Consider the following 11,650-nt stretch of genomic DNA (forward strand, 5'->3'; position numbering starts at 1 on the left):
CATTTATTATTTACACCTGCACTTTTCTTATTGTGTTAAAATGTCTCTGTGAACAAGATAAACAAGAGCTATTCCACACTATTGATCCTTCATAATATTATTTGTAATCATATTTTGTTTTGCAGTTACGTATATAAAACAGAAAAAGGCACATAATACAAAGTTTAATAATAATAGAGCTATAACTGAATTGTGATTTTTTTTTTTGTCCTCATATTTTCAGTGTATTCAGTGTGTGTGCTCACCGACAAGTCTGGCTCCAGCCCCAGTCTTCCTTTCGGACAAGGTGACCACTCCTCACCTTGATGCATTCGTGGGGTCTTCTTGAACCATTCTTGGTCTGGCCCCTCCCCTGAGACCAATTTGCTACGGGAGACCCTAGGATCACATTGCTCCAGACAACATAGCTCCCAGGTTCACAGGGACACGCAAACCTCTCCACCACGATAAGGTGATGGTTCCCGGAGAGGTAAAAAAAATATATAAAAATAAATTAATATAAAAATATAAATTTACTGTAAATATAAAAATAAATTTACTATAAAATATATAAATTTAAATAAAAAAATAAATATGATATAAAAAATAGATATAATGTAAAAATAACTCTTAGAAAAAAATTTATATAATATAAAAATAAATCTAATTAAAAAAATGTATAATATAAATGTAAATATAATATAAAATAAATAAAATATGAAATATATGATATAAAGATAAATATGAAATACAAATAAATCTAATAAAAATGAAAATAAATATAATATAAAAATAAATAAATATATATTAAAAAAAACTATACAATGGGTGGGAAGCGGGTTCTTGGCGTGGGGGACATCTCATGTGAGTGTACAGGGTTAGCACTGGAGATGGATCTATCCAAACCTCCGCCAAGAAAGTCCTTTGTGAGCGAGTTCAGTTCAATTGGTGGTAGGAACCCCGGCTTCATTCCCTCCATGAGGTGCGGGTCACTGTACTCCTGAATCATTTTGATAAGACGGGTTCGGTCTGTGGCCAATCTAGGCAAAGGCTCCAATGTGATTTTGCAGTGAGGGCCGGGCTTCTCTCCAGGTAAAAGTACTCCATACATCTTATGTGAGTGTACTACAGGTTTAGCACTGGAGATGGATCTCTCCACACCTCCACAAGGAAAGTCCTTTGTGGCCAAGTTAATTCTCACTGTTCTAGCAATTGGTGGTAGGAACCCCGGCTTCATTCCCTCCAAAGTGAGGTGTGGGCCACTGTACTCCAGCATCCTTTTGATAAGACGGGTTCGGTCTGTGGCAAATCTAGGCAAACGACCCACTGGGTTCATGGAGCGAGGGCCGGGCTGTTCACCATGAAAAAGCACTCCATGTTTTCCTGTATTTGCAGCTAAAAGAAGTGAAACATTTCGGTTATCCTTTTCTGCCGCACTAACTTCACTCTGGAAGTACTGCTGGAGTTTCTCGTCCATCTCAGCAACTTGTTTAGCTTCTTTCAGCGTGGCTTCATGGTCCCGTATCTTCAACTGCTCAGCTCGGGCATGTTTTTCAGTGATCATGGTGGCATTGAAGTTCTGATGTTTAATGCAGTCCTGGCGAATCTTCTCTGCCATTTCTTTCTCTTTCTCTACAAACAACCTGGAAGACCTTCTCCGAGCCTGAAGCCAGTCCTGGTTGCTCTTTTGTTCCTCCTCTTCTTTTAGCTTTTTCTCCTTGATCTTTGCCTCTCTGTCAGCAGCGATAGATTTGAGCGCAGCAGCATTTTTGTCTCCCTTCTCCCTCTTCTGCTTTTCCATTTCAGTATTGTCCTTAGCCATTTTACTTGAAAATGTTTCCTCTTCTCTCAGAGCTGCAGCAAGTTTCTCCTTCATTGTGACTGCAAGCTTGTCTGATGCAGTTTGTATCGGTATCTGGCGCTTTCTGAACTTTTCGGCTTGGTCAGTCTTTCTTTGCTGCCGCTTTTGTACATTTTCAGACTCAAAATGTGTACATTCTTTCTCCATGGTGTTGAGTGTCTCTGCCTCCTTTTGTCTGTGGAGGTTTCTACTGGCGATTTCCTCCAGTCGATATTTCAGGTGGCTTTTCTTTGACTCCTCAATTTGGGCTGCCAGATCTCTTTGCTCCTGAGCATCAAGTTCATCAAGGTGCCTGAGTTCGTCTCGCTCTTCCTTCTCTTGCTGCTTCTGTTTCTCTCTCAGTTGTTGCTTCTCCTTGATTTCCTCAGTGTTGTAAGCAACCACAGACTTGGTGTTGAGGCGTCTCTGATAGGCTTTCTCTTTCTCTTCTCTCAAAGCTTCTGTCAGTTTGGACTTCATTACCTCCTCGGACTGCCTTTTGAACTCTGCAGCAATTCTCTGCTTGTCTTTGATAAGTTCCATCAGTGCCTCATTTTCCTTTTGCACTTGTGTCTGCAGGATGACTTGGTTTAATTGTCTGACACAGCCGTCCTGGTGAAACCTTTTAATGTTGGCTTTGTCAACAGCTTGCTGCCAGTCCTGTTTCTTAAATTCTCTCTCTTCTGCTGCAAGCATATCCAGATGTTCTTCATTTGCTTGGTTTCGAAGTTTTCTTTCTTCAAGCATCTCTCTAAGATGAGCTTTCTCACGTGTCTCCTGAGCCACGGCAAACCGACGCAGATTTTTCTCGACCATTTCCTGCCTGGTGGGAGATTTGGTCTTGAACTGGTTTAATGAAGACTGAATTCTTTGCCAGTCAGCCTTGGACAGAGGGTTTTGTGGTGGAGCCATTATGAAATTTGCTAAAATAATTCTATCAAAATGATTTAGCGTGTGTGTAGTATAGTTACGTTATGCTACGTTATAATGTGTTGTGCGACAATGTGCTCTGTTTTGGAACAGTGTGCTACAATGTGCTTTGTTCTGTGCTTCTGTCTTGCCTATTTAATGATGTCATCAGCTTGACAGGCAGCTGATGACATCATAATATGTGTGTTCCATAATCAGAGAGTAGAGTGTGACAGAATTCTTGATGACATCAGAGTTCTTGATGACATCAGAGTTCTTGATGACATCAGAGCTCTTGATAACAGAGTGTGCCAATTAGAGTTCTCGATGACATTTCAATTGACCCTTCGCCAACTCCTCCCACAAACGGCTATTGTCCAATCCTACGTTAGCAACCGTAACTATAGGCCTGGCAAGCTTTCCGCAGTGAGTCATTACGTTTGCTTTTGTGGACACATTTTGAGACTAGGACGAAAAACATTTGTTTGTAGAGAAGGATGTTGTTGTTGCTGCTGCTACTACGGCGGCGGCGGCGGCGGCAGCAGCAATATAGAGATGTTCAGATACGAGCTGACTTTTTTTTCGACTTGAGCAAGTGTAAATATGGGGATAACCATATGTTCACCTCCGAAATGACAGCTGTACTTTTACCGCGTTTACCTGGGCTTTTAGGCGAGGGATCCTCCAGGCAGGGACTGCTTTCACTGACTGATACAGCGGTGGGAGAAAACAAAACAGCAGCCAAAGCTGTATGTGGTTCACAATCGCCCAAAAACTTAGAGTTTGACAACGTGTCATGACCAGTGAGATGACGTAAGTCTTCGTGGGTTGATAGACGGTAAAATTACCGGTCCTTACTGCTGCTCTGTACATTGTCCAGTCGTGTCGTTGAACAGATGTTTTATCCTCCTGCGCGAGTCACGTCACTGAAAACTATGAATGATCTTTGTGACTTCTTCTCTCTATTATCTCAGAACAGTTTATCCAGAAATTTGCTGATATTTCCTTTGAAATCGATACCAAATACTGCCAGGAGCATGGCTGGGAGTGAAAGCTTGCCCGCCGTAGCAACAGTAACCAAGGGGGCGGGGCTTACGCGAAGGGTCAATTCTTTTTTTAAAGTATATTTTTTGGCTTTTTCACCTTTATTTGATAGTACATAGTGATATAGACAGGAAAGGGGGAGGCAGAGAGAGGGGGAATGGCATGCAGGAAAGGTCTGCCCGACCCAGGATTCGAACCGGGGACGCCTGAGTTGAGGACTGTAGCCTTTTACATGGGGCGGCCGCCTTAACCACTGCGCCACGCACCGCCCCGATGACATTTCAATTCTTTATGACATCAGAGCCGGTGATTACATCATCTCAGGAAAACATGGTGGATTTTTATTGTTTGTTTGTTTGTTTTTTTAATGGAAAATTAGAATTAGAGTTACAAGCAACAAGGCCTGTCCCAATGAGCGCTCAAAGATGTTCAACTTTTTTAGTATCAAATCTTTTTTGTCTTTTCTCTTTGTCCATTACCTTCCTTTCACCTTTCTAATCATTATATTTGTTGCCATGGTCACAGAAATAATCTGGGTCCAAATCTAGATCCAAAACATGCAAATAACAATAGAATAATAACAATAATATCACAGCAACAATTAGAATTAGAGTAAGATTTTTTTATTAGAATTTAATTTCATAACATATTTATTCACTGTGTTCTATACTTCTTTCCTCCACGATTTATGAAGGCCTTCATGTATTCCTTTTAATTATTACACGTGTGTTTCAGAGTAAATGGTGATTGCTGAGGGAGATGAATGTGTTTTGTACCCCAAGCTTTCCCACTTTTCCTACATTCCTCTTTCCAAACAACACTTGCTATGTCGTTTAATCACATTTGCACAAAGGAATCATCTTACCTTGGTTTGTATAATTGCTCCCTGTGTTTCATAAGAGGCCTCATTAAAGGAGAGGCAACACCCAGTCTAACCCACCCTTAATGACTATTCCCCTGGATCTTATTAAACCTCATGTTCAGGAAATCAATTAGGACCTAGAGAAAGATTACACAGACTTGTTACCCTAAACAGGCAGCAGTTAAAGGTGAGATGTGTAGTTATTACTGTATTTATCCATTAGATCCACTTTGAGACAGACAAGGAGTAGAGAAGGCAAAGAACCAGTCCTAGTAGCACAGAGCGGGAGAAGTGATAGGGGAGAAAAAGAGAAGGGAAGGAAAAGGGGGAAGGCTACTGATTGCTGTCAAAGAGAGGAACATCTAAATTGGCCTATTGTGAAGAGCTGGAGAGAAAAGCAGTAGAAGAGAGATGAGGGAGGACAGAGAAAAAACTATGTGGGCCAGGTTTCTGTAAAGGTTCCTGTCACATTAGAGAAGCTACACCACAGCCTACAGTGCCTCCTCTAAAGGTAACCCTCATCAGAATGAGCTATCGTTTTAGACATTTTGACTTCTTAAACCAAGATTCATAGATTTTATATCCCAGAAGCCAAATTCAATAGGGCACATCTCAGTATGCCTGTGGTATGAAAATGTGTCTAGCGCTTCTCTCAAGGGGCATGATGTGATTTGGCCTGTCTCCTATCCATAGTATTTTACGGACAAAAGAGAAGCCCACGCCAGCCCTCCCCTCTTCCTCCCCACTGCCAGTAGTCATTTCTCAACTACCCATTAACTGCACCAAAGAGATGCCTGGAGGAGGAGAGGAAAAGGTCCTCACTCTGTTAAAGGGATTTTCTGAGAGATGGAGGGACATGGAGAGAGAAAGAGAGGGAGAGTTAGGTAACAACAAATGGGTGTGAGAGGGAGAGAGAGAGTGAGAGCGAGATGGGGGGGGTGGGGGCTTTAAAAATGGTAGAGAATCAAGAGGAGGTGGATGGATGGCATTCAGCATGGGTGAAAACACAATGTAGAAAATATCCTGTGACCTACTTTTGCAATGTCAGCCATTACGTTCCTCTTGGTCGTTTCCCTGTCGCTGGTCACTCATTAACTCACTGTATAGGCTCTTATTCAGAATGCATGGGATGGGCCATCGGTCAGAGCACGGAGCGATGCACTATTTGAAGGAGATATGCCACTGCTCTTCAACAGGAGAATAAAGGGAGGGGGTGTGTGAAGTGCTGCCCCCTTTTCATGCCTCGATCCAGTCGCCACAGTATGACTTCTCTCATACAGACTCTTTTATCAGTTTTTCTGAAGGGAAAAAAAACATAGAGTGGCCCTGAGTGATCAGCACAGTGCAAACAGATGCATATAAACAAACATGCTGCAAATTCAGTCCTACAACACAACAGTAGAGTTTCCAGTAGTCACCAAAAAGAACCTGGTGCTAGTTCGGTGCTGGTGCTCATCATGCCAGTGCTTCAACTCGCATGCCCCTGAAGAACCAGTTTGCTTTTCCACTGGCAAGTAGAAGCCAAGTCAGAGCCATGATCCCCGTGTGCTACTGTCTTTGCAAGCCTATAGAGTTCTCTACAGGCCTGAAAATTAATCGGGGGCGTTGAAGCCCGGACACAACGCGGCCCGAAACCAGCCGAAAAAAGTTGTCGTCAACCTAACCACCACGAATGACGACCAGTCCCTTAGTGTTCTGCAGCCCTGACCACTCTCTGGAGACACTAATGTCCTGGGCACAGCTGCTACCAAACCAGGAGGTGATGTTCTGGGTCAGGACACTTTCCACAGCACCATTGTAAAAGGTCCTCAGGATCTGTTTGGACTTGGAGACTCTAAACTTCCTCAGCTGCCTCAGATGGTAAAGACGCTGCCTGGCCTTCTTGGATTGGGTCTGTCCAGGTCAGATCCTTTGGAGATGGTAACGCCGAAGTATTTGACACTGCTTGACCTTCCTACTGCAGTCCCGTTGATGGTGAGGGGGTCATGGTGCTGCTACTGCCTCCTAAAGTCTACAACCAGCTCCATTGTTTTGTTGCTAAGCTGGAGGCAGTTCTCCTGACACGATGATGTCAGGGTCTCCACCTCCTCCCTGTATGCTGTCTCTTCGTTCTGAGAGATGAGGCCCATCAACACTGTATCATCAGCAAACTTGACGATGGAATTGGAGCTGTGTGTGGCGACGCTGAACGTTGTTCAATGCCCAGTGGTGACTTTTTCAGAGGCATTGAATAACAAGTGTGACCCACCAGCTCCAGCTCCATCACTTGACTCATATGATTCCTTATTACAGTAATCTTACCTTGTGTCACTTTTGGCACACATCTGTGTCTTTGCTTTGCTGTCTCACGCTGTGAGAAGGTGACCATACGAGAGAGCCTGTGTCATATCTGAGTCGCTTGTCTCTGTCCTGTTGTGAGTGTGTTGTCTGACCTGAAATATTGAAGAGTGATGCCCTTGTCAAAGGGTGCTCGTGGTCCAGAGGAACATAAATACACCAAAAACTTGTTCCCTGTAGTGTAGAGTGAATTTATAGATCAGTCATGCATCAGAGAAACTGGGCCGTATGCACACCACACCACACTGCAATGCTGTCTGGGTAATCTTCCTTCAATCTGCTGTCACCCCTGGGACAGAGCCGAGGTTCAGCATCTAATACTGTCTAATGGAAGGCAGAATCTCACTCACACACACACACACACACACACACACACACACACACACACACACACACACACACACACACACACACACCATTTAAAGGAGGTCAGGAGTGGGACCATCACACTGTGCATCACCTGATTCCCTCCACCACAACATACTGTAGTCCCAGTTTGATACTGTAGAAATAGATTCCTCTGGTTGTCAGACTGCTGGCTAAATACGCGACCAAAGCCTGCAGGAGCTGAATGTTGGGGGGGGGGGGGGGGGGGGTTCAGCTGGTGGGCAGCCAGAGCCAGATGGGTGGAAATGGCCTGATTCTAGATGTAGATCTAGGTTCAGACTCCAGACACAGTCACTTTGTCTGCCTCTGTGCTACCGGCCTCCTCTAACCTCCCAGAGTTGGGTTGAGCTAAATTCTTTTCCTTTGTTTTTTTTTAACCCCCCCGCCCCTTTAGTAAGCCTAAAATACTTCCCTTGGTTAAACTTGTCTTACTGTCTTTCTACATAGCACACTGTACATTAATGGCACTTTGATTATGCAAAGGTTAAATGCTTTCAAAAGGCCAGTTTGATGTGTATGAATGTGTAATGAGTAGCAACAGGATGTATTAACCCACAACGATGGGTTCAAGCTTGGTCTCTGATAGACAAGGTTGCTATGACGACACGGTATGTGCATTGCATTGAGAACCTGTAAAAAAAAAAAGAAAAAAAGATCATCATCATCATTCAGAAACAAAGAGAGCCACAAACAAAAGGATTAAGATGTAGAACAATGAAATGCAGTGATGCAGATAAGCTGAGAGAAGTATGTAGTGCGCGTAGGATGAAGATTTATCAGAGAAAACAACAGCGATACAATAAAACAGAGATTCAGATGGGTTTGTGTATCGCCACGGGCTGAGGAGAAAAGATGCTCCAAGGGAGGATATGTACAGTAAACAAATGATGTACCACAAAATGACTTTGCCCATAATTATTCTCAATGGAACAACTGGCAAATTGCCATGATTGTATTTTGCCCCTGTGTGTCTGTGTCTGTGTGTGTGTGTGTGTGTGTGTGTGTGTGTGTGTGTGTGTGTGTGTGTGTGTGTGTGTGTGTGTGTGTGTGTGTGTGTGTGTGTGTGTCTGGTATATCTATTTCAGTATCTTTGTGTGCAACGTGTATTCCCCATATAATCAAAATGTAATATATGGAGGATAAGCTCGAGGATGTTGACCTGCTCGGTAGCGGGACCTCTGAGACAGAAAATGATCTTACAGCCGCCCCACAAAGCTGCATCCGTCCTCTCACTTCACTCTGACTTTTATTCTCACACATTCAGCCTTCCCTTTGTCTGCAAACATCTCCGCTTTTCCTGTACACATGTCCATCTATACGCCCACATTTGATCATTTTTCCTTCTCTTTCCTCCCCAGAGGCCGTCTACTCCCACACCACATCTCTGCAAGAGCAACTTTCATTGCAAATATATATAACTTTCCAGATCTTTGGCTTCTCACTTGGCTCGCATAAATTAACCTCTCCATACACAACTCATTTGAAATTTAAATTCATGTTCAGCATTTAATGTGGAGAGCAATGTGATGTTCACACAGAACGGGTGTTAGAGGGCAGGGTAAAGGACTGTTATACTCTGCTCGGCTCTGACATTTGACTTCAACACCAAGCAACAACATGGTGTCATGTTTCGTGATACAAGTCAGAGTTTAGTATTTTACTTGCTTTTATCAGATATTAAGGAAAACATAAAACATAAAACCCTGCATGTTTAATCGAAACATCACAGCATTGTGTTGTTTTCCAAACTGAAACATATAAACATTCATTACTTTGAAGTTAATTGTAAGAGGCATGTAGTGCTAATTGTGCACATTATGAAGAGACAACAATCAAATCAAATAATTATCAAATAAAAATAATTTTAAAATTAAACAATGAGCATTGTTACTGTGATATATTAACGAGAGGGAGGCTGACATGCGGTTCTTTGCTTTATTTCAGCCATGCTGCTTCACTGAACAATTACACATACATCCAGCTATATCATTAACATAGTTACTATACAATGACTAACTGGTAAATCAAATATAGGTGGTGAATCTGTTCCTCTCTTCTTCCCTCACTCTTCACTCCATACTCGTAACTGGCTCTCTCAGCCTCTGCATGCCAAGCCCACTGTGTCTGATTGTTTCACTGTTAGAAAATCTAATAAGCATTTAGCCTGTTTGTAAATTGTCCTGTGACGGAGTGCTTAATGACTGGGAGCTATTTACACGTACATGTCAGCTTGAGCATGTGGGCTAATTCATCAGCTGTCACACTGCCACTGCCATGGACTATAGCCCCCGCCTGCAGTTAGCTATTATAATGCTAATGTTATGGATTGAGATTGGATTGCCGTTTTAGTTTGGTCAGCTCAAGCTTTCTTGTAATAATGTCATACCAGACAGAAATGCTGCATTGCTGTAGCAGCTCAACTGAAAAGCCAAAACACCATTGATGGAGGGTAAATGAGGCGGTTCCAAGCGGCTTCTCATGTGTATGACAGGACTAAAGATGTTGTTCCCCGTAGGCAAAGCAGTTTCTGTGTCCCTCTCTGAAGCAGGCTTATCTAAAGGTGGTCTGTCTCAGTTCATAACACAGTTATTGTGAACGACACATCAGTGCCAGGAACAGGAAATTGTTCTCATACATTAACTGTGAGTGTTCGTCTTTGTGTACTTTATACTTGTACTTGGTATGCAGTGCTTTAGGGTAAACACAGTTTCATTTCCACACAAAATTTTAAAACTGAGGGACCAGAATTAGTAGTTACAGTAATGTAAAGGGTCAACACTAACCTGCTATTCAAGTTTTGATAAGAAATATATTTATGTAATGGTCAAACTTCACAGCTGATGTGATGTGAAATTTCTAATTTGAGCTTCTTGGAATTTGGAAAGACCAAAACACCAACTTTGAGTTTACGTAACTATACATATTGGTTAGTGAATTGAATGCTTCGGTTACAGATATCTTATATTGTCATGTTTTTTCTCTTTACTTCTTATTCTTCGTTCTTTGGTAATATTGTAGGCTAAGTATCACGATTTGCATAAAAAATAGCAATTTAAATATATCAATTAGACTCTTATGTATTACTTGTGTATTTATTGTCCACAAGTTTAGTGTCATTGTCTGTAGACTGATAGCATACAGTTATATTACAGTAACCAGTGACGTTTAGTTGTATGCAGTGAAGTGTTCAGTAGCTCACCACTGACACACAGCTAACAGCAGCTGTGTCCTCTTCCCATGCTTTGAGAATACTAGACTTTCAGCAAGTAACAGATCAGTGCTAAAACCTGACTCACATACAGCAAATAAATACCTGCAGAACAACAACTTAAAGAGCCTTCATGATGCTACAGTTGATATAATACAAAAATTGATTTAATTTAAACCATTTAATTTAATTTCACTCCTTGGTACTGGACATTATGCTCATGATGATGATGATGTCATTTCCAACAGTGCGTCTTGGGCCATAAGGTTTGGGAAGATAGAATATGGACAATACAATTCCTGTGTGTGTGTGTGTGTGTGTGTGTGTGTGTGTGTGTGTGTGTGTGTGTGTGTGTGTGTGTGTGTGTCCGTCCACACCGGAAATGTCAACGTAATGAACTATATTCTGATGATGACAAATTGGAGAGCAGAAATACTCCCTTCTGCAAAATTAGATTACTGAAGCATTAGAGGTGATGTCACATTGAAAGGACTGTTGTAGGTAATGAAGAAGTCTACATGGTATTTCCCAGAGGTAAACATGTACTATACCAGATAACATAAATATATTTAAACATGTATATACAGGCAGGTGGAATTACAGTATAATGTCACAGTCAGTGTTTTAGTGCAGGGTGCTTTTGTACAAAGACAAAATAACAACAAAAAATCTAGGAAATCTGTCACGTCTCACTCACAGTAACTTTTTGAAGTTAGTAACACAATGTCCTGCTAAAACTGCAGTCTGTTACTTTTTCTTCCCATGAAATATTCAACTTTTCAATCTGCGATAGCAAAGCAAATGTGGGCACCTCAGCAATATTTTTGGCAGATATGAGCTTCTAATCTGTTTATATTTTGTTCAGAAGAAATGAGAACAAAATGCATCTCAGATTGTACTTCTCACTTTCTCTCTCTCTCCCTCCTTCTCTTTCTCGCCCTCTCTTTTGCTCTCTGGCCAGGATTTTTTATTTTTTTTAATTTATGCTGTCTCAATGGTCAGTCTTTGGTCACCGGCCTTGGACAAAGTCTACGTCTCTGTGTCCGATGGGGGAGACCTTCTACACCGGATCTTGTAATGAATC

At 42.0% G+C, this 11,650-nt stretch overlaps 1 protein-coding gene across 1 annotated transcript; it reads right to left on the reverse strand.

The window, feature by feature from the left end:
• Positions 1-796: 796 nt before the first annotated feature.
• Positions 797-2,794, reverse strand: LOC146979942 (uncharacterized). The gene has a single exon (XM_085788863.1). It carries the CDS (start codon positions 2,729-2,731, stop codon positions 797-799), a length of 1,935 nt encoding a protein of 644 aa, XP_085644989.1. The 5' UTR covers positions 2,732-2,794.
• Between the last annotated feature and the right edge of the window lie 8,856 nt (positions 2,795-11,650).

This window comes from Trachurus japonicus, chromosome 10, assembly GCF_045865225.1.
Source record: "Trachurus japonicus isolate A0001 chromosome 10, Traja_1.0".
NCBI classification, from domain to species: Eukaryota; Metazoa; Chordata; class Actinopteri; order Carangiformes; family Carangidae; genus Trachurus; species Trachurus japonicus.